Raw genomic sequence first — 24,594 nt, 5'->3', positions numbered from 1 at the left:
TTTCAAAAATTCGAAATCTGCAATGAGTTCCGGCAAAATTTTCGTAGTGAAATTGACAAATATCGTTGATATTCATAAATTTCTGATATCTAGCTAGTAAAGGATGAAGTTTGCATTTCACATCCGCTTTGCATATTAATTTTTTATTTCCCGAATATTTCGACAAAAATATTGACAACTTCGTCCATATTTTAAATATTGGTCCACATCACATATATAGATAGCATTCGTGTAGTTAAGTATGTCTTATACCTCTACTACAACAAAAGTAAAATTTCAGAAACCCTCCTTCCTGTATAACATAACATATATAATTTAATCAGCTAAGCGACCAAACCAGCCGCATAACTTTTTTTCATAGGCATTTAATCAAACGCGTACTTTACGAACGCTAAGCAACTTCACGTCGTCAATGATGGGGCCGCACAGAGACCCAGAGTGGTCGGCGACCATGGTGTAAAACGTACTGTAGAACATGATCCTCGTGCGCGGCCCCACAGCGGTGAAAATGAGCCTCGCGCCCTTGAACCCACCTTTGCCTTTGGACTGGTACGGCACCTTGAGGGTGTCTTTGCCAGCAAACGCCTCGACGACGAGGGAGCCTTCGCAGCTGTTGTTGGAGTCGCCGACGGAGAATGTGAGGGCGTAGAGCTTGCCGGGCTTAGTGAAGACGACTTGGGTCAGTGCGCTTTCTTTGCCGGCGACGAGCTCGATGGCTCTCCGGCCTTCAGGGACGAAGAAGTGCTCGGAGTCGATGTACTTAACGGCCTTGAGAGACTCGATAATCCAGCCTGGGAGTGGGCTGTGGTCGTCTTCTATGTGGGGTGGGATTAGGGTTCCCCATGATGTGTTGGGGGACACATAGGGCCCTTCTTCAAAGTTTCCATTTTTCAACAAGTTGGCTGGAAAAATAATAATTGAACAAACATGACAAGTAACTTTTTCTGGTACAAAAAATGACAACATTAAACGTTTGTAGCATATGTATAGGTCATATTGTTATTATGTGTCATATCATATTCACAATTTACTTGGGTTACAAGTTAATTCAATCTCAAAATGAAGATAAATCGATAATGTGGTTAGTAATGTATTAATATGGCTCAATAAAAAAAAGTATTAATATAGCAGCAATAAAAAATTTCTTAAATTTGGGTATGATATTTATTAATTAATTTGAAATGGGTTTTGTTTGTTGGCTAAAAATGTACGGTTTTTTAATGCAAAATCTCATTAAACTCATCAATTACCAAGAGCCCAAAAAAAAAAAAAAAAAAAAAAACCCCAACTTTTTACCTCTAGTACGTTTAGGAGGTTCCAAGAGCTTCAAAGCAACAGAATCAATAAGTGGCCCACAAGCAGGATCTTCCACCACCCCAGGGTTATGGATCACAAGCTCAACGTCATCAAAATCTGCATTAAAACCCCATGCATACGAATCCCATCCATTGCAGCTGTATATTGTCTGGATTGGCATTATTCCCCAGTCATTTTCTTCAAGGTTGGGATTGACGGACACGTTCAGCTTCGCCTCCTGCCCGCAAGTCCGAGAAGCGGTGAACGTGGTGGAGTAGAAGCTGCCTTTCGTGAGCTTCAACTTCTGCTTGATCAAGGCCTCGTTGCCGAGCTTCACTGCAAAGCCGCCCTCGGGGACTACTAGCACCATGTCACCTTGTTTTTGACCTGATTTTATGTACTCAACGAAGCCTGAGATTTCCCAGTTGGGAATTGCATGAGGGTTCGTCACTACTGTGCCTTTGAGTTCTGATTGCTTTGGACCGTACTCGAAGTTGCCGTTGGGTAATAAGCCTGAGAAATGAATAGGGTTAGTGTCAATAACAGGTAAATTCATTCAACAGATCTTACGGTTGTGACTACTAATTGGCATGACAATATTTGATTTATTCGCATATTGTCACACACCACATCATTTAAAGGCAAAAAGTCTTAACAACATTAAATTTAATGACTTTGAAGTGATATTGTTTGTACGACATTTACTAATATCAAGTAATTATCAGAAAATGACATTTTATGAAATAATATGAAAAGAAAAGGAAGACCGAAAGTTAACTTGATAAGTTTTAGTAGCATGCAAGATTGTACGTATTTGCCTTTGTTCCTAATAATAAATCATATTATAGATGCCACGAGAGGATCACATGTTATGTGTCGACCAATCATGATATGATGAGAATTCAGTTAGACTTGGAGCCATATAGAAGGCCATTTTCATATTACTTTTTCTTTCAATTATACTTTGTGTTTTCAAATTAGAAGAAGAAATTACTAACTAATCTTACATTTTGGTGGTATTTCTCAGCATTCATAGTTACAGGTTCTTAAATTTGACCTCTGTAAATAATAATTTTATATGACTCATTTATGACTTAGTCTAGATGCTATCGCTCTATTAAAAACTTAGAAGAAATTTATTATTTGCAGGACTAGACAAGTAAGAAATCAATGAAAACAACCTCTTCATCGAGTTAAAAGAGGTTTGAACTCACTGTAAGAAGTTTTTGTATACTGAAAACATAAGATGGTATACCATGTATTATAATATAAATGGATGACATAACTTCAAAGGTTATATTTCACAATTTTCTCATAAACTGAAAAAATCTCGCATTTATTGCATAGAGACTTACTAGAAGCACATGGAGATCACTTAAAAAACAAGATTTCAATATTTATGACAACCTACCTAGGAGCTGTATGAAAATATAAAATTGAAAGGCTACATATTAATATTGTTAGGTATTTGAGCATAGTGATCACAAAAAATAAAACGAATCTATTTTCCAGCATGACTGAGTGACTTGAAATTGGTAAACCCAAGTACTAGGAATGGATTTCCCTGGGCAGAGTCATATATATACGTATAAGTTTCAAAGTACTCCTCATTAAAAATAACGAACCGCAAAAACACCTTCTTAAAACTATCTCATAATTCAGTTCAATTATCCGATCCCTCCATACATAAAGATATAAAAACAGCGTAAATAGCAGAGGAGAGCTTACCATCTGTGACAAATGATAAGGTGGCGTGGAAATTAGCTGCACATAGCAGAACCAGCAGCACTGAGAGTTTGTTTTTCATCGTGGCTCTCAGAGTCTTTATCCGTGAGAGAGAAAAGGGTTGGAAGGGATTGGGTTGAGATCGCAGGAAGTGAGCAGCGGTTTATATACTGCTGGCCGTCATGGAAAAGCCTTTGAGTTTTGAAGTATCTTTTGGCTACGCACCACGTTCCTCGAATTTTTCAAAGAGAAAGTAATCACCCACTGTGTGTGGGATAGAGAGGGGGAAGCTAACCAAATGTGGGATTCCATGGCTAGTTGTATCCGAAAAGTAGCAAAAGAGGTATTAGGAGAGTCCAAGGGCTTTGCCCCACACCAAAAGGAATCTTGGTGGTGGAATGAGGAGGTACAAGCAAAGGTGAAGGCTAAGAAGGAATGTTGTAAAGCCTTATACAAGGATAGGACCGATGAAAATGGTGAAAGGTATAGAAAAGCGAAGCAAGAGGCGAAGAAAGCTGTGAGAGAAGCTAAGTTAGCGGCTTATGACGATATGTATAAGCGACTAGATACCAAAGAAGGAGAGTTGGATATCTATAAACTAGCTAGAGCAAGGGAAAAGAAGACAAATGACCTAAACCAAGTGAGGTGCATCAAGGATGAGGATGGAAAGGTTCTTGCTACAGAGAACGCGGTTAAAGACAGATGGAAAGGTTATTTTCATAATCTTTTCAATGAAGGACATGAAATGAGTGCTTCTTTAGGGGAGTTGAGTAACTCAGAAGAGTGTAGAAACTACTCTTTTTATCGTAGAATCCGGAAGGAAGAAGTGGGTGTAGCTTTGAAGAAGATGAAGCATAGAAAAGCAGTAGGCCCAGACGATATACCAATCGAAGTGTGGAAAGTTTTGGGAGAGACAGGTATAACATGGCTCACTGACCTTTTCAATAGGATTTTGAAAACGAAGAAGATGCCGAATGAGTGGCGAATGAGCACTTTGGTGCCTATCTACAAGAATAAGGGCGATGTACAAAATTGCATGAACTATAGGGGAATTAAGCTAATGAGTCATACAATGAAGCTCTGGGAGAGAGTCATTGAGCATAGATTGAGGCAAGAGACACGGGTTTCGGACAACCAATTCGGGTTCATGCCAGGGTGCTCAACCATGGAGGCAATCTATCTCTTACGAAGATTGATGGAAAGATATAGAGATGGGAAAAAGGATTTACACATGGTCTTTATAGATTTGGAAAAAGCGTATGATAGGGTCTCAAGAGACATTCTTTGGAGGATTTTAAAGAAGAAATGAGTACGAGTAGCATATATCCAAGCTATACAGGATATGTATGAAGGAGCAAAGACTGCCGTAAGAACTCATGAAGGACAAACCGAAAGCTTTCCCATAACTGTAGGATTACATCAAGGCTCATCCTTAAGTCCTTACCTTTTTGCGTTGGTAATGGATGAGTTAACAGGACATATTCAAGGTGATATTCCTTGGTGTATGCTTTTCGCAGACGATATAGTGTTGATAGATGAAACTCAGGAAGGGGTAAATGCAAAGCTTAACCTTTGGAGAGAAGTGTTGGAATCTAAAGGTCTTCGCCTAAGCCGATCAAAGACAGAATATATGGAGTGCAAGTTCAGTGCAAATGGAGGCCAAAACGAGTTAGGGGTGAGGATCGGAGATCAAGAAATACCAAAGAGCGATCGTTTTCGTTACCTAGGATCTATCTTGCAAAAGAACGGAGAATTAGATAGAGATCTCAACCATAGAATACAAGCTGGATGGATGAAGTGGAAGAGTGCATCCGGCGTGTTGTGTGACCGCCGTATGCCACTGAAGCTCAAGGAAAAATTTTATAGGACGGCAATAAGGCCGGGGATGCTGTATGGCACAGAATGTTGGGCGGTGAAGCATCAACACGTACACAAAATGGGTGTAGCGGAGATGAGGATGCTTCGTTGGATGTGTGGGCACACGAGAAAGGATAAGATTAGGAATGAGGATATCCGGGGTAAAGTAGGAGTAGCCGAAATTGAAGGAAAGATGAGAGAAAATCGGTTACGGTGGTTTGGACATGTGCAAAGAAGGCCTACTGACGCTCCGATTAGAAGATGCGACTATGGGACAGAGGTTCAGGGCCGAAGGGGCAGAGGAAGACCTAGGAAAACTTTGGAAGAGACCCTAAGAAAAGACTTAGAGTACTTGGATCTAACGGAGGACATGACACAGGACAGAACACAATGACGTTCTAAGATTCATATAGCCGATCCCACTCAGTGACTTGGATTTTCCAAGTCTCCAACCGAGAAGTTTTCCTCACTCGGGAAATTAAGGGAACACTACCTCAACCTATATGCTCCACTCACAAAGCTTCAACATACAAGCTTCAACAAAACAAAATTCAAAGAACTTAGCGAAGAAGGCTTTGGTGTATTTAACACAATACGTTGAAATGAAGGAAAGCTTATTTATTGATATCCCCGATAAGTTACAAATATGTACATATACTTGAGTCAAAATAAACAAACAAGAGGGAGCCTTCACAAAGGTTGCTTAGGAGAAGTCTCAGCAGTCGGTAGAGCCCCAGAAAGAGAAGGCACCGGAGGGGGATCATTCGGAGCCTCAGTACTGGACAAAACCCTAGAAGGAGGAGGCATAAGAGATTGATCATTTGGAGCTTCATTACGCGGTACAGCCCCAGAAGACGAAGGCAATAAATGCCTTTGGAATAAACCCACAAATCTCTGATGATCAAGTAAAACCTGACCATCAGATTCCTTCATCTGGTCAAGCTTCCTCTTCATGTTTGTAGCATAGTCATGTGCGAGCCGGTGCAACTGTTTATTCTCATGCTTGAGCCCTCTAATCTCCTGTTTGAGACTCATCACTTCAGCCGCCAATGATTCAACTTGGCGGGTTCGAGCAAATAGGCGTTGGGCCATATTAGACACAGAACCTGCACACTGAACACTGAGAGCCAGAGAATCCTTAACAGACAACTCATCAGACCGTTTGGAAAGTAGTCTGTTATCTTTGGGAATGAGAAGGTTCCTGGCCACTACCGCAGCGGTCATATCATTCTTCATCACGGAATCCCCAACGGTAAGAGGACCAGTAGGGGAGACGAAGGATGGGCGCCATATGTTGTCTGGAGAAGGCGGGGCTGCCTCTTCAACAAGGTTCAAGTCAAAACGACGGTCGGAGGGACCAGACATTTTCAAAGGTGTTGAAGAGAGAAGAGGTCGGACAAATCAAGATCTTAGAAGTGCAAGAATGGAGCTTCTACTGGTGGATATTCAAGTGTGCTTTGGAACTTAATGTCAGCCCCTATAAAAATCTGCACTCGACGAAGCTTCAGAAATCGAAGAGGCGCCTGCTCAGAAATCGAAGAGGCGTTTGCTTTCTCAAAAGCTGGGCTGCTCAGAGACCACGAGGGTCGATCTCAGAAATCGAAGAGGTGTTTGCTTTCTCAAAAGCTGGGCTGCTCAAAGACCACAAAGGCCGATCTCAGAAATCGAAGAGGCTTGCTTTCTCAAAAGCTGGGCTGCTCAGAGACCACGAGGGCCAATTTCAGAAATCGAAGAGGCACCTACTTTTCCAGCCTTGTCAGCACCTGTCACACGCACACTCAGCTTTGCGGAAATTATGGGCATTCTGTCGAAGATTTCTGGCGAAGTAGAAAGCACATGAATCGTACTGTTCAATCACCCACTTCCCACACGCAACAGTAGCTCATGGGTACCACAGATAACTTTGCCAAAGTTCTCTGACAAAGTTGAGACACGTGAAGCTTGCAGCTCCCACTACATCGCTCTGACTAAGAAGGGTAAAAGAATTGCAAAGAAACAACACTAACAAAGTTTAGACACATAAATTTTGAAAGTCTAGCTACCATATTATTACCCACAAGGGTAAAGGAACAGTACCACTGCTGGATAATTGGAAAGTCCCGGTGTGTCAACCTCTGTGCTTCGTGGTAAGGTAGACTAGCAAACATGCCCAACCTTTACTCACATTCGAGAAAACACTCCTAACAAGATTGCTTGCTTCAAAATCAAAGAGGCACCGCCCTCCGAATCTCGAGAGCCAGACTCCCAACATGATTACTTTCTCAAAATCGAAGAGAGGGTAAAGGAACAGTACCACTACTGGATAATTGGAAAGTCCCTGTGTGTCAACCTCTGTGCTTCGTGGCAAGGTAGACTAGCAAACATGCCCAACCTTTACTCACATTCGAGAAAACACTCCCAACAAGATTGCTTGCTCCAAAATCGAAGAGGCACGGCCCTCCGAATCTCGAGAGCCAGACTCCCAACATGATTACTTTCTCAAAAATCGAAGAGACACCGCTCTTCGAATCTCGAGAGCCAGACCCCCAGCAGGATTGCTTTCTCAAAAATCGAAGAGGCATCGTTCTCCGAATCTCGAGAGCCAGACCCCCGACAGGTCTGTAATCTTCACACGCAACATCAGCTTTCCAGATACCACAAACCACTTTTTCAAAGTGCTCTGACAGAGTTAAAACATGTGAAGCTGGCAGCTCCCACTACCGTGCTATAACCAAGCAGGGTAAAGGAATAGCATTACTACTTGATGTTAGGGAGACTCCTATATATGTCGACTTCCATCCCTAACGGACAGGCAGACCTGCAAAAATGCTCAACCCTTTCTCTTATCTGAGAGGGCACTCCCAACAAAGCCTTTCGAAATATTCAGCTTTCTTTCCCCCCGATAATACTTCTGTAAACAAGCTATACTAGAGCAAGAATATCTCATATCATCAGGGTTAAAAACAAGAGTATCCCATATCATGCTTTTTCCCTGTCTTTTCCTTTGGCCTTGTTCTTACCTGCAAGACAAGGAGAAAGAGAGCAATCAGTCAGCACTTGGAATCAAGCTTCTAGCCAGGAACTGACTGCCTGGAACCCCTTACCTGATTACTTACCTGGCATTGCTCTCGAGTACTCATCTTCAACATCTTATGCTTCCAGGGAAGATACCGCATCTGCCTGAGGAACAGATAAGGCAAGTGAGAAGGATACAAGGAAGCATGTGGAGACAAGCGTAACAGCACACGTGCCGATACATCCACTACTCTATCAAAAGCAAAAGTATCCCATATCAGCAGGGTCGAACGTACTCTAGATTTGATGGACTTGTTTTGACCCTCAAATTCTTCAGTCGGCCTTATACTCTGGAGGAAACCAGAAAACCCTCCAACCCAGTTCAAGAATAAGCCTGTGGAAAGTTACTTCTTCAAAAGAAAAAGTATCCCATATCATCTCTCCTCATTTTTCTTCTCTTTATCCTTCATGCTGCCTACAAGATAGGGAGAATGTGAACAATCAGCCGGAGCTCTGATTGCTTACCTTGTCTGTCAACTCTTTCAGCAGATCCCCTAGCTCGGCGACTTGGGGGACTCCTACTACATGGTTTGTATCTCGCTTGACCAAGCATGAAACTACAAGTAAGCTTCAATTGAAATTGATACATTACCTTGTGCATCTCCACCAGTTACAGATACCACCCCTGGATGGGGGAAGAGTACTTCCAGAGAAGATGCCACATCTACCTATGAGACAGATAAGGCAAGTCAAGACGATACCACACTCCGGTACTTAGAAGTTTCGTGGCTACGAGATCATTCTCCCACAATATTTTCTAATGTCATTTGTACTAAATCATTCACTTGTACTCACTAAAGGAGAGCTTGAACCTATGTACTTGTGTAAACCCTTCACAATTAATGAGAACTCCTCTATTCCGTGGACGTAGCCAATCTGGGTGAACCACGTACATCTTGTGTTTGCTTTCCTATCTCTATCCATTTATATACTTATCCACACTAATGACCGGAGCAATCTAGCGAAGATCACAAAAAGTGACCGTTTTCGCTACCTAGGATCTATCTTGCAAGAGAACGGAGAATTAGATGGAGATCTCAACCATAGAATACAAGCTGGATGGATGAAGTGTAAGAGTGCATCCGACGTGTTGTGTGACCGTCGTAGGCCACTGAAACTCAAGGGAAAATTTTATAGGACGGCAAAACGTTACACCTGCAGACACTAACAAAATATTCTTAATTATCTCTATCTATTATTAATTTATTACTAGGGTAAATTACGTAGTAGCCCATCAAGTTTGAGGTCTATTACAATCGCATACAACAACTTCAAAACATTTTACTTTCATACCTCAACTACCATTTTATTTCAATATAGTACCTCCGTTACATTTTCCATCAATTAATCCGTTAAATGCTGACATGGCTGCCACATATATGCCACGTGGCTGCCAAATGTTTACCACGTGGCAAATAAAATAAATTTTTTATTATTTTAAAAAACCCGAATTTCTCAAAAAAAAAATAAATAAAATTTGAAACCCATATCCCTCATCCCTCTCACCCACCCCCCCCCCCAGCGAGGAAGAAGAAGGGATACCTATATCCCTCACCCCCCCCCCAGCGACCTCCCCAGAAACCTGCAACAAGAAGAAGAAGAAGAAGAAGAGGGGAGAAAAAAAAAAAGCCGAAGAAGAAGAAGAAGGGAAAAAAAAAAAGCCCCAGTCCATCCCACCCGAGCCACCCCTTTCTCCCATCCCCCATCACCCCTCCCAAAAAATCCCCCATCACCCACCCCCAAAAATTGCATCCGAGAGAGAAAAAAAAAGCCCCAGTCCATCCCACCCGAGCCACCCCTTTCTCCCATCCCCCATCACCCCTCCCAAAAAATCCCCCATCACCCACCCCCAAAAATTGCATCCGAGATTAGGTGGTTCTACCACAAAACCAGTCCAAAAATCATCTCAAACTCAGTATTTTCAAAACTCACCCACATTGAAAATCACGAGATCTTGGCGCGGGGGGGTGGTCGCCGGAAGGTAGCCGGGGGGAGGAGGCGGCGCGGCGGGGGGGGGTGAGGGAAGGGTTATGGGCTTTTCTTCTTCTTCTTCTTCTTCTTCTTTTTCTTCTTCTTCTTCTGGCGACACGGCATGGGGGGGGGTGGGTGGGGGATGAGGGATATGGGTTTCTTTTTTTTTTTTCAATTTTTTTTGAGAAAATTCAGATTTTAAAAAAAAAATTAAAAAATTATTTTATTTGCCATGTGGCATATATGTGGTAGCCACGTCAGCATTTAACGGATTAATGGATGGAAAATGAAACGGAGGTACTATATTGAAATAAAATAGTAGTTGAGGTATGAAAGTGAAATGTTTTGAAGTTGTTGTATGCGATTGTAATAGACCTCAAACCTGAGGAACTACTATGTAATTTACCCTTATTACTATATAATAACATACATTAAAAAGAATAAACTTGTATAGATTATATTTCGAGTTCAAAATTTTCTTATCACCCTAGTACTTTAGATTAGTGTAGATCTTGTAATAAAAAATAAAATAAAAAAGTTCAAGCTGTTTTTCTTTTAAACCCCTTCCAAACATCTTATTTGAAAACATAGCCAATTTATAATTTATTGTTGGAATAGTACACTATTATGGGGTTTAAAAGAAACATAATAATTAAAATCTTTGAGGTGAAACCATTTCTATTGGGCTGGCAATATTAATTCCGTAAACTCGAAGAATATAGAAATTTCTTGGTGTTTGTAAACATCTGACACGTTCTCTTAAATCTTAATTAAAAATGCTAATTATTTTATATGACTTACTAAAGTTTAAGAAAATGCTTAGATTGGGATTTCAGGTACTATTTTCTGGGGTAGGTTATAGACTTATCGACAAGCCATTCAAAATAACTTTGAGTCTTAGCATGCGGAGCGCAGAGCCACATGGCTGCGCTGGAATACGATTAATATTCCGACATTTTGATAAATGAACTGATCGATGGACACCTTTGATAACTCTAAAATTTAGCTATGGAGAAATGCAGAGAAAGTAAAAGAGAATTCGAAGAGAGAGAGTAGTGAGAGAAATTGTTGCTTTTTCATATATGTCAACTATTACATCCTTTGCCCTTTATAAATACCACCACACATAACTAATCTCTAGAGTCACCAATATTAGACACATGGCAGCACCTAACAACTCTATCAACTACTAATACATCATTCATTCTATCATTCCCACTCAATCTTAGGCTGGACATTCCCAAGCATAAGATTGGAACAATGAGAACTAAACAATGGAAAGCACAAACCCTTGGTAAGAATATCAGCAAGCAGATATGATGATGCAACAAAATTGTTCCTTGCTGAACCCTTTCACGCACAAAATGATAGTCTATTTCAACGTGTTCAGCTTTAGAATGCAAAATGGGATTAGTTGCTAAAGCCATGGCAGATATATTGTCACAATGAAGCAATGGTGTAACTGAAGAAGAAAGGGACAGATCTTTGAGTAATTGTTGAAGCCAGACCACCTTAGCAGTTGTAGTTGCCATTGCTCTATATTTTGCCTCAGTAGAAGAACGACTAATGGTATGTTGTTTCTTCGAACTCCAAGAAATGGGATTGTTACCTAAAAACACAATGAAACCAGTTGTTGACCTTTTGTCATTGGGATCCCTAGCCCAATCAGCATCTGTGTAAGCTCTAATATCTAGATTGCCAGGTTTAAAACATAATCCAAAATGCATAGTCCCTTTAAGATACCGCAAGATTCTCGTAACAGCAACAAAATGACTTTCAAGTGGAGAATGCATGAATTGACATACTTGATTAACTGAATAGGCTATATCAGGTCTAGTCAAGGTCAAATATTGTAAGGCACCAACTACACTTCTGTAAATGCCTGGACCAGGTACTGGAGGACTACCATGAGTTAAGAGCTTTTGATTAGGATGACAAAGAGTTGTACAAGGCTTACTGTCTAGCATATTTGTCTTATGCAGCAAGTCTTTAATATATTTGGACTGATGAATAAGTAATCCCTAAGATTGATACTCAATTTGTAGACCAAGGAAATAGTGCAGAATTCCTAAATCCTTCATATCAAACTCCCTGGTTAATTGGTTGATCACAGATTGGACATGGGAATCATCATCTCCATTAAGGATAATGTCATCAACATTTAACAACAATACAACAATTGAATGACCATTATTTTTGAAATATAAAGATGGATCAGCATAGGATGCTTTGAAACCCAAACTGAGAAGAAATCTAAAAAACCTTTCATTCCAGGCTCGGGGAGCCTGTTTGAGTCCATACAAAGACCTTTCTAGTTTGCACACAAACTCTAGATGATCCTTGTCAATAAACCCTTGTGGTTGAGACATATATACTTCTTCATCTAGAAATCCATGCAGAAAAGCATTTTTGACATCTAATTGTTTAAGTTTCCACCTTTTTGTAGCAGCTAATGATAACATCAATCTAACTGTAGTAGGTTTAACAACCGGACTAAAAGTCTCATAATAATCAAGACCAGCTTCCTGAGAGAACCCCTTGGCCACCAAACGAGCCTTATACCGTGCAACATGTTTTCTGTTTAATAAGAGCCTCCATCTCCTCATTCATTACATGTTTCCATTATGAACACTTTGAAGCAGCATTGAAAGACTGACGTTCCTTCTCCAAAGAGGAATCAATTAGAAAGGTAGCAGAAAAGGCCTTCTTTTTAGAGATCCCAGACTTAGACCTTCTTTGCATTGGATGTGTGTTAATATGGATCAGAGGAACTTGTTGCAGATCTGGAACTTGAGAGGTAGTCACATCAGGATGGTTTTCAGGCGACACCAATGAAGATGTAGAATCTTAGGCAATTGAACCTCCAGTAGAGACAAGATCACCAAGTGTCTGAGAGTAAGACTGAGTAACAGGGAGTTGAGAAGAGGATAATGAATGTGGGAATAATATTGGTATGATTGGAGGATGATGAAAAGTATTAGACTGACTAATCGAGACTGGGAGTGGTTTAGTGGATAGATCAGACTTGAGACAAAAAGTGGACAACCCATGTGCACTAGGAAAAAACAGTTTCATCAAACAAGACATGCCTAGACACAATAAGCTTATTATCCCTTATAGCATAGCATATATAGCCCTTATATTGGGTAGCATACTCCAAGAAGATGCATTGTGTTGTTTTAGGGTCTAGTTTATGATGTCTATAAGGCTTCAAGGAAAGGTAACAAGCACATCCAAAAATCCTTAAATGTTCAAGTCGAGGTGGAGATTTAAACAACATCTCAAATGGAGACTACATCTTTAACACAGAAGTAGGCATTCTATTAATAAGGTAGGTAGCTGTAACACAGGCATGGAACCAAAACTTAGGTGAAAGGAAAGCTTTTTGAAGCAATGTAATAGCAGTTTCAACAAGATGTCTATTCTTTCTCTCAGCTAAACCATTCTGCTTAGGAGTGTATGGACAAGATTTTTTATGGACAATGCCTTTGGATTTGAGAAAATTTTGAAAAAGAATACTAGTGTACTCCCTTCCACCATCACTTTGTAGTATTTTAATATGTGCAGAAAAAATGGGTATAAATATAAGCTTGAAATTGCACAAATATCTTAAGAATAGCAGCTTTATTAGTCATGGGAAAAATTCATGTATATCGTGTACATTCATCAATAAACGACATATAATAGCTATACCCTTCTAAAGACTTAGTAGGAGAGAGACCCCATACATCGGTGTGAATAACTTCAAAAGGAACAAGGGACTTTGAAGCCACTAAGAGAAAAGGTAACTTGGTAAACTTGCCTTGCAAGCAATGAATATAAGTGTGAGGGGTAGAATTACAAGGAAAATGAATATCTGACTTACTAAGAGCTACTTTGGTTACATAGTTGGTTGGATGACCCAATTTGTAATGCCAAAGAGATGCATTGATTTTCTGTCCAAGAAATGCTGCAGGAGTTGGCGTTGGTTGTTTGAGAATGGGAAGTGGATAGACAGCTTGGTTACTCAGTCCATGATAAAGTACCTTGTTGGTGACCTTGTCCTGTATACACACAGAAAACTCATCAACAATACACATACATTTGTTGTCTTTGCACAATTAATACATAGACAATAAGTGTTGAGATAAGTGTGGAACATGTAACACAGATTTTAACTCAAGTTTATGAGATGAAGTAGATAAACTAGCTTGACCAATTTGTGAAATTTGTAAACCTTAACCACTAGCACTAGTAACAGTATCTGATGAAGAATAAGGAGTGGTAGCTTGCAAATTGGACAGATTTGAGGTCATATGATTGGTTGCTCCAGAATCTAGTAGCCAATACTCTTGTTGTGGTGCTGTTGGGGAGAAATTGGTTCTTGTAGTAAAGGCACCAAGTGAAACATGTTGAGGAGAGAACATCTCATTTGAATAATGAGAGTGAGACATCATATTATGGTTCTGCACCTGAGATTAAAATGGATTTGGAGATTGAAATTGTTGTTGCAACTGTGGAGTATTAGAGTAAAAATGATGCTGTTGAGTCATAGTGGGAGACTGAGAGAAGTTCTGAGATTGAGGTACAGAAACAGTTGCAGAATTGAGTCTGTCGAAACAGGTTGTAGCAGTATATCATTTTCTGTGACATATTTGACAACCATTCTGAAAATAGTTTAAAGCTACATGTCCATTTTTATCACATGTTTGGCATATGAGTAAAGGTTGAAATGATTGGCCTGAAACTATCTGAGAACCAGGATTCTGAAACTGAGACTGAGGTTGGAAACTAGGTTGTGCAGAACCTTGATATCCAAAAGGTTGATGAAAACTAGTATTAAACTTCTTTCCTTTTCTCTTAAATCTGTAATTATTCCCCCTGAAGTTATTATAGGTTCCAGAGCCAGTCTCAGAGACAAATGCAACAGGACCATTGGTAGGAGAAAATGGTAGTGGCTGAAACTAAGGCATCTGTGAAACAGAATGAACATATGACCTAAAACTGAAGCTGCCAGTATGAGTCGGAGTATTGGAAGAGCCACCAGTTTCACACACTGAACTAGAAGTATTTGCATGCATAGCTGCCATTAAGGTTGGTGACTTGATGACTTCCTCCAGTGTAGACATTTCTGCCTTTAATTGAGATCTAAGCTTTTTAGTGAAACCAGATTTTCTCTCCCTCGAATTACAGACTTAATGGTATTATATTCTGTAGGTAAGCCTCTCAGAGCTACAATTACAATATCCTCATCAGAAATCACAACACCAGCAATATCTAATTGATCCCTACAATCTTTAATTCTCTGCAAATAAAGATCAATGGATTCTGGCCCCTTCTTGATGTTTTGCAGATCAATATTCATTTGAACAATTCTAGCACGAGTCATATTCACAAAACGCTCTTTAAGATTATTCCACATTTCTCGAGACCTTTGACTACCAATAACACAAGACAAAGCAGCAGTGGATAGTGTTGCAGTAATTATCATCTATTTTCCAAACTTTATAAGCATCAGTCAGTGGAGAGTTATTAACAACCGTTTCACCATCAGAATCTGAAACATCATATTTCGAAGGACAAGGAATAGATCCATCAATAAACCCTATAATTCCATTCCCTTCTAGCAACAATTCTATCTGAAAATTACAAGTAACATAGTTTGAATCATCTAACTTCACAGTAACAGTGTTTCCAACATTGGGTATAAGCGAGGAGATTGGAGATTGTGTGAGTGCTAATTGTGCAGTAGTAACCATGACTTAATCAACCAAAAGACAATAGTTTCAGTAATTCAAGAATTCCAAAAAAAAAAACAGAATGTTACATCGACCGTAAGGAAGCTCCAAGAAATCGAAGAAACTCAGTGAGTCAAGAGAAACAGAGAATCAAGAAGCAACAATTGCCGAAAAATCAACGAATTGATGGTCACACAGCTATCAAGAACCGGTAATGAATCGAATCAAGCAGAGAAACCGAAAGAAAGCACCTCAATTGCATTGATAAGAAGAATTAGAGATGGATTTAGCCACAGATCCAAGCAGCAACGATGAAATCAACAAGCAACGAGGAATAAAAGATCAACCGACAGGAGAAATTCCACTGACTAGCTCAAGAAATCCCCAAAAGAAAATTTCTAGGGTTTCAGCAATTCCACCGACAATCACCAGAATAATGCACAACCGGGAAAAAAAAAATGATCACCGGAACAACGAAGACGAGCGGAAGCACATGAATCGTCAACCAATGGTGTTAACCTTGGCAGGCGAAGATAGCATGATAACTCTGAGATTTGGCTATGGAGAAATGCAGAGAAAGTAAAAGAGAATTCGAAGGGAGAGAGTAGTGAGATAAACTGTTGCTTTTTCATATATATCAACTATTACATCCTTTGCCTTTTATAAATACCACCACACATAACTAACTTCTAGAGTCACCAATACAATTGAGACACATGGCAGCACCTAACAACTCTATCAACTACTAATACATCATTTATTCTATCAACCTTAACAGAAGGTGATGGCAACAGAAGGACTGATAAACACCTTCTTCAAGTGCATTCCATCACATTTGATGGCTTTTGACGAATTAACTGTGAGAGAATGCCAAGGATACACTAACTCATGGACTCTTCATGGAGAGATTTTTAATTATGACAGGAACACAAGTAGTACACTACGTGTTTTAATACAAATGGTGAGAAATTTTATTTTTGAAGTTATTAACTTTTTAGAACACACATCCTACCATTTGTATAGTAACACGTAGTGTACCACCTCGTGTACCAGTCACACTAAAAAATCTCTCCTCTTCATGGCACAATGTTTAATAATGTTAGTACTGGAATTAATGTTAAATTGTGAGGTAACAAAGAGTACATGGAGAGTCTCATTTTGAGATAGTCTTCTTAGCATTTCGCTTAGCTATTATGTGTCGGTGTCACTAAAAAAAAACTTAGAAAGACACTCGTCGTGTAGCATTTAACGCGATAGAATTCCGTGGGGTAAAATTTGTTGCACAAAACTCATCATAAGACATTTTTACTGACAAACATAAAAATTTGTGAAGCCTGACCCGACAAATCTAGCGACGAAACTCCGTTGGGTAAGCCTGTGTTGATCACCAAGGCTCGACGGACTTGTTTCGCTTAACGAAAAAGTGTCGTCGTGCAAAATATTAAATTTAAAAATAATTTTTGGTCAACTTTGCCCGACAAGCCTCTAGTCGGGTTAAATGAAGAAAAATATTTACTTGAAACTTTTGGCCGACGAAGTGTGTCGTTGGGCAAGATTTTTAATATTATTAAAAAATAAAAATTTTAAATTTAATAATTAACTAAATATTATTATATTAATATCATAACTAGCATATGGGCACACACAAAATGTGTGAGAAATTTTTTTATTTTTGTTTTTGAAATAGAAGGAGAGAGGAAGAGAGTGATAGAGAATGTGGGAATGGGAAGATTTTTTATTTTTTTAATTAAAGATATGTTAGGGTTACATGTAAGTGAGGTTTTGAAAAAAAAAATTGCAAAATTTGGTTGTGTGAAATTACATTTCTGCCTCATATTTCTTATTTATGTTTTGTTTTAATTAGAGGGTTAAACTGGTAATTTCATAGAATTTTGGTTGACAATGAGTGTTTTATAAATTAGTAGAGACATTAAACAAATTTTATTTCATTAATAGCAAAGTTCATACAATTATATTGAAAATAACAAACAATTTTATTGTTGATGATAAAACGGCTTCCCTTGTCCCACGACTTCACCCAGAAGGTACTATTTCCAGAATTCAAGGGGCAGAGAGATCCGAGCTTCCTCATGACTTTCAAAAGTCATGTAGTGGTTGCGCAACTCGAACTTCCATTCCTTGAACCGCTGAGTTCACATCCGGTTTACGTAGTCTGACATACCCGAGCCTTGCACGTCGATATCGAAAGTGAGGAGTATGAGAGCAAGAATACCAGTGTTCAATGCCCAACTCATGACAAAATGGGAAAAATATTGATTCACATACTCTGTTGCACTGTCATTTTGGAGAACCATAATGGTGGAACGAAAAACATTGCGAACCATCACCACAAAATTTTTAAAATGGTCAAACACATTTTCGCTTCATGGGATATATTTAGGAATAGTGAGAAAATTCATCGATAAAAAGGACATAATACAAAACCCACTAGCAGAAGTAACAAGAGACATCCATACAATAGAATGAATAGTGCGAAATAATAAAGTTGGAAGATTATTATTAAATAAAATAGAAGTTTAGTAGACTTGCTAAGGGCACAGCCAATACAAAAAGACTAACTAATTTTAACATCTGAACCTAGGCTAGAACATAAATGAGACATGAAAAGAAAGATGGCGAAGTCGTTGATGTTAGGTGGAAGAAGAGATGGCAACAAATGAGCAAGGAACAATGAAGGTAGTAGATGATAGGGACAATAGATAAAGATCATCCTTATAGGGGCTCTAAAAGAGTAAGAAACTAGTTGGCAAGTCATAAATTTGACAGGCGTTGGGAGAGAAAATAAGAAAGAGAAGGTTTTCCTCAGATAACGAGCAATAGATAGATGATTTTTCTGGAGTTCAAGAATGGAAAAACTCTATGAAGATGAAATCTACGGGAACCAAGAGTGAGAGGAATGGTACCAATATGGGTGATAAAGGACAATGCTAAGAGCAAGCTTCAAATCCTCTACAGAAAGTGGTACACTATCCTCTTTTGTAAGAATGTTTCTTATGCGTTGAGTGATGGTAGGAAGGTCCAACGATTGGGTGCGGCTAAATGTGTGTGTGTGTGTGTTTTAAATATCTACATGGCAACAAATAAGTGGAGTATGAGTTTCATAGAAATGACAATGCCACACTAGCACATTAACAAAGTTTTTCATGAAGATAGACAGTAGGACCAAATGTGGGGGTAAACATGAAGTACCAAATTGATCAAATTGAAACATAAAAGATGAAAATTGTGGACCTACAAAACATACTGTTGATGCACAAAACAGGATGGTCTTGGTACAACGTAAATCCGACCGTGAATCTGCATAAAATGTAAATGACACAAGAATTATCGTGGTTCACCCCAAGGTTTGGGCTACGTCCACACTGATTGTATTATATTTCTCTGTTGAAGAGGGAGAGAGAGCTTAGGGGATGTGAGGAGGCTTTGAGAGGGGTGAGAGGGCCAAGAAATTGACCCCCGTTTGTGAGGGTGAGGAGGCCCTTTTATAGAATAAGGGCTCCTCCCCTAATTACATATTTGCCCCTTCCTTTATTACATAATTACATTTAAGTCCTCCGAGTATTTATACGAGGTCTAAATACGAGGCCTTAAATATGGTATAAACAGTAGTCCCCTAAGTCTTCAGTCAAGAGAGTCTTTTGGCTGGAGACTTGAAATTCAGTCCATGTGTGGGCCGAAGTAACTAGATGTTGTCTTGAACTGATGCTCGATATGAGGCAGTGCTCATTCTGAAATAACGCTAAACTAGAAGTAGCACACGCTGCGAGGCTGCTCGGCTCGTGGCTTATGTTGCCATGGTTGGCTCGGCTTGCTGCGTTTGAAGGTGAGGGAGTCCCTTTTATAGAATAAGGGCTCGCTCCTCAATACATGAATGATGGCTAGAGTTGATGCTCTCTAATGATGGTGAGGGAGTCCCTTTTATAGAATAAAGGCTCGCTCCTCAATACATAAGTAATGAGCTAAGTCCCCCAAGTATTTTTCATGAGGCCCAGTTGAGGCCCAATATCCCAATATATGGTGTATAGTGTAGTCCCCCAAGTCTTCGGTCAATAGAGTTTGTTGGCTGGAGACTTCAAATTGAATCCATGTATGGGCCGAAATGGCGGTTATTCGGAGACGGTATTTGTATACCCTGCACTGAAGCTTTTGTAGGTGGAGCTTTGAAGCTATAGCTCTGTAAATGATGCTTTTAAAGCTAGAGCTTTGTAAATCAAGCTTTTGAAGCTGATTGGCATGAGTGATGCTCATGAATGTTTATGTTGAGTGACATGAGTGATGCTCATGGATGTTGTCATGAGTGATGCTCATGAATGTTAACATGAGTGATGCTCATGAATGTGGACATGAATAATGGTCATGGATGTTGATGTATGATTGTCATGACCGATGCTCATGAATGTTTATGTATGAATGACATGAGTAATGCTCATGTATAATTTGGAGTACTGGGCGTAATTTTGATCACCTAGTTGGTAGCATGAAGGAGAGTACGGGTTGTACATTTCATCACCTGGTTGGAGGCATGAATGGCTAGTTGCCAAATGATTTTAGAGTACGGGTTGTACTTTTTATCACCTGGTTGGTGGTAATAGCGACAGGTTGCCGAATAATTTTGGAGTACTGGACGTACTTTTGATCACCTGGTTGGTGGCATGAAGGAAAGTACGGGTTGTACATTTCATCACCTGGTTGGTGGCATGAATGGCTAGTTGCCAAATGATTTTAGAGTACGGGTTGTACTTTTCATCACTTGGTTGGTGGTAATAGCGACAGGTTGCCGAATAATTTTGGAGTACTGGACGTACTTTTGATCACCTGGTTGGTGGCATGAAGGAAAGTACAGGTTGTACATTTCATTACTTGGTTGGTGGTAATAGCGGCAGGTTGCCGAATAATTTTGGAGTATTGAGCGTACTTTTGATCACCTGGTTGGTGGTAATAACGCCGGGTTGCCGAATAATTGTGAAGTACTAGGCGTACTTTTGATCGTCTGGTTGGAGCTATTTTGGGCTTATGGGCTTTCGCCCTCTACAACATTCCAGCCCATTTACTTTGGGCTTTGCCGTTTTTTTTTTTTTTTTTTTTTTTTTTTACCCTCTGATGGGGTTTATACATATTACCCTCTGATGGGGTTTATACAAATGTTTCCAAAATAAAAGGAAAATAAATTACATCATTCTGATGGGGTATTTATTCCTTTTTTTTTTTTTTTTTTTTGTTGCTTTTCTTTCTGCTTTTGCTTTTGCTTTCTTGGAGGACCGCTCTTTTTAGGAATAATGGTGCTCGGTGTCTTGTCAATCCAACGTCCCAAGGCACTGACACAATGAGATGTTGGGACCTTGTAGTGGGATGGCAACAACTTGGCATTAGATGTCTGAATTCCTTTATCATCGACCACTTTCCAGCTGTGTGTTTAAAGAAACCTGCTTTACCTTTACTGTTTTTGTTTTTGTTTCTTTTGACAAGCTGATGGACGGACAGGATGGCATGGGTCGGATTTAGCACATGCATAGAGTTATTCCCTTTGTCCAAGTGGGTTGTTGAAGATAACCCATTACTGCATTATTCTCAGGGCTGTGATGATGATGCAGTTGAAGATTGTGTAGAGATATGGAAGACCAAGAAGAAGACTTGGCTCTCAGCTTTGTATGAAATGGGATTATCACTGCAATAGGCAAGCTTTGCAGTAGAAACATATAAAACTCCCATGACTGGACTGATGTGGACAAGTAACATGCAAATGAATTTTGAAGGTGCTACTCGGGAGTTGTCTCAAAGGTTGATCGAAAAAACACATGTAACTTCAGTGAACCGGTCCGTTGCTGTAATCCGTCATCGACGTCAAAACTAACCCGTTTAGCTGCACCAAGATAACCTGACAAATTCCTGAGGCTTTCAACAATCTTATCAGCTTGACTCACAACATAATCTAACGCCTTTGCTTGGCGACATCCTCCTCCATGAGGTCGAGACAGACGACGGCAGTGTCGGCTGGGGATGATGACAGATCATCATCTCTGGCCCTGAAGAGGATCTGCCACGTCATGAGGTGAGGGGAGATGAGTGATGGTGTAGACGGGGTGACGTCACGGAAGGAGTGTAGTCTTCTGAGTGAGATGGTGGTGGCGTCATCCGCACCGACGATGATGACGTCAACGTCGCCGTCAATGGATCTGTAAATACGAGAAGCATGGACGCAGAGGCGGAGTTGACAATCGAGAGCGAGGCGAGCTGGGGAGGGATGATCTCGGAGATGGAGAGAGACTTGATCGGCCTACTTGAGCGTGGCCGTCTTGATCTCGCCAGCCTTCTTGGACCCCTCGGTGGTGAACTCGCGGGATGGCTAGATGGTTTCGAATGTTTTCTTGGACGCCTCGACGGCGTTGTCCAAGACGCAAGATGAGGATACTGGCCAGGTGGGTCCTGCAAGGAAAACTGAGAGAGAGAGAGATGAGCCGATGAGGTTTGTTGTTTCTGGCCGTTAGGATTGGGCTTGTGGGCCTGGGCACGATGACGAACCCACCAGAGTTTTGGTTTTGATCTCTCTCCTCATCACTAACAAACCACTTTAGATCTTCGGTGTAAATTATAGCGCCTCTTTCTTCGAGAAATGATGAGTTCACTTTTCTTTTGAGTTCTATGGTCATCACCATACTCAAACTCTGGTTTCCACGGGAGGCCCACTTCCACACTAATATTTGAAGAATAAGTATAATAATAAAAATTATTAAAACTATCTTGCTTTAAGAAAGTGTGGCCAGCATCTTGTAGTAAAAGAAGACTTATCTTCTGTGGTTTGGATAATGGGATTGTGGGCTGGCAGATAGTGGGATAGTGTCTAACAAGCAAAGTTGATGCCGTTGATGCTTTGTCGGTGCTGCCAAGTTGATGCTCTGTCGGTATTTCATGATGAACAACTTTGACCGCCATTTGCACTGTGGCAACTGCTGCTTGAGCAGCTGCTGTCGGGGCCTCCCTTGTCCCTTCACATAAATGGGTTTTTAATTTTCTGGATGAAAATTTCTCTGTTCAGATCTGGGATTGCGTTTCAGGTGGTGGGGGTGTACAGATATTTGGCGGTATGTCCGGTAAGAGGAGCAAAAAACCGTTGGAAGAAAGGTCTTGGAAAATGGAAGGAAGAAGATTGTGAAGAGAACCAAAGCCGCGTTGAATTGGATTATACCCAGTCAAATACCCAAAGCCAGAACTATGTGCAAAATATTTGACCCGAATATTTCTCTGCCTTTGAAAACCGCCATTTTATAAGATTCTTCCTCCTTCATCTCCATCATTTCTGCTTCTGCAACTTCTTCTTCTTGTCCTTGGGAGCAATTTAATCCGACCCAACAAATTAAATTGCTAATAAAGATGGAAACTTGGGTGGTTTCGAGAAGATCTGGTCACTGTTGAGTAGCATCGGTGTCAGCTGTCACCGTTATTTCCCCTCCTTGAAGCCTTCTTGGGAGAAACGAGGAGCAATTGCAGAGAAGAGGAAAACAGAGAGTTGAAAGCCCTAAAAATCCCTGTCGTTTCATGTCGGCAATAGCCCAAACCTGCTTGAGTTCTTCTCGAGAAAGCTTCGGCATGGCGAAGAACTTTGTGGCTTCGTTTTCGGTAATTCGGCCATCGTCATCTGAATCAACCAAGCTCTGAACAAAAATGGGTTTTCTGGACATGATCCATGCCAAGCTCTGAACCCACCATTTTCTTATGGATCCTCAGGTGTACTCTCATGGCAGAAAACTACTTCGGCCGGCTTAGTGCTCATGAAGTTGCAGGGGAGTCCGATAGGTTCAGGAGGCGGATCCCCCTCCGAGTCACGTACACGATCTCGTCCTCGAGCACCGGGTCGCTGTCGTTCAAGAGGCGGTGGACCAGCATCAATGCCTTGAGCGCCAGCTCAGATTGTTTTCCGGCGAGTTCTTGGCTCCATCCCCACCGTTGATCTGATTCACTTCTGATCTAATTATCTACGGCGTGGACAGTCCGGTAAGCTAGATCTCAGAGCAGTGTTTGACCCCGGGTCAGGAAGAGTAACCGGTCCAGGAGTACAAGGATCCGATAACTTGGCTGGTGTACGGACATAACGACAGTGCTCCTGCTCAGAGCGATTCGCTAGAGGACTTTCACCACCATGAATGCGTTGGTGGAGTCGTCATCCCCATGGCTCTCTAAGGTCTTCCAATACCTGAGAAGCAGAAGGGAACTTTTGGGGGCAAATATCCAAGTCTTTATCTGCCATCTGTGTTTGCAGAAAATCGAAAAAATGATGTATGGAGTGAAGGAGGAGAAAAGTAGAAGGATTAAAATGCAGAGACAAGAAAGAAAGAGAGAAATAATGAGAGAGAGATAGAGTTTTCAGTCACTGTGTTTGCTTTCTTGGATTTTGCAGATCCACGGTGGATATTATGGTGAGGTCTCACGGTGGTGAGATGAAAAAATGAAAGAGAACCGACATAGCTTTTCGTGTCGATTCCCACAGACGGCGCCAAATGTTGATGCACAAAACCGGATGGTCTTGGTACAACGTAAATCCGACCGTGAATCTGCATAAAATGTAAATGACACAAGAATTATCGTGGTTCACCCCAAGGTTTGGGCTACGTCCACACTGATTGTATTATATTTCTCTGTTGAAGAGGGAGAGAGAGCTTAGGGGATGTGAGGAGGCTTTGAGAAATGGCATCTGAGGGTGAGAATGAGCCTCCTCTAATTGTGAGGGTGATGGGTCCTTTTATAGAATAAGGACTCCTCACTTATTACATATTTGCCCCTTCCTTTATCACATAATTACATTTAAGTCCCTCGAGTATTTGTACAAGATCTAAATACGAGGCCCTAAATATGGTATAAACACATACAAAAGTATTTGTGGTAGAAAAAACCCGAAACACCACTTGTACAAAAAAAAAAAAGAAAAAAAAAAAAGTTTTGCTAGTTCACGAACCTTTTA

At 40.5% G+C, this 24,594-nt stretch overlaps 1 protein-coding gene across 3 annotated transcripts in view; it reads right to left on the bottom strand.

The window, feature by feature from the left end:
• Positions 1-289: 289 nt before the first annotated feature.
• Positions 290-24,594, bottom strand: part of LOC126612438 (uncharacterized) — a 72,683-nt gene continuing 48,378 nt past the window's right edge. For 2 of the 3 annotated variants that reach the window (XM_050280839.1, XM_050280841.1), the window contains exons 2-3: positions 1,297-1,809; positions 290-902 (exon numbers count right to left, since the gene is read on the bottom strand). In XM_050280839.1, coding sequence (XP_050136796.1) covers positions 370-902; positions 1,297-1,809 — 1,046 coding nt within the window. In that variant the 3' untranslated portion in view covers positions 290-369. Of the gene's footprint in view, positions 903-1,296; positions 1,810-3,024; positions 3,263-24,594 lie in introns of those variants that run through there. The other variant, XM_050280840.1, reaches the window with a different exon arrangement.

Source organism: Malus sylvestris, chromosome 17 (assembly GCF_916048215.2).
Source record: "Malus sylvestris chromosome 17, drMalSylv7.2, whole genome shotgun sequence".
Classification (NCBI taxonomy): Eukaryota; Viridiplantae; Streptophyta; class Magnoliopsida; order Rosales; family Rosaceae; genus Malus; species Malus sylvestris.
The sequence above is the reverse complement of the archived record's forward strand: the minus strand, read 5'-3'. Positions and strand labels throughout refer to the sequence as shown.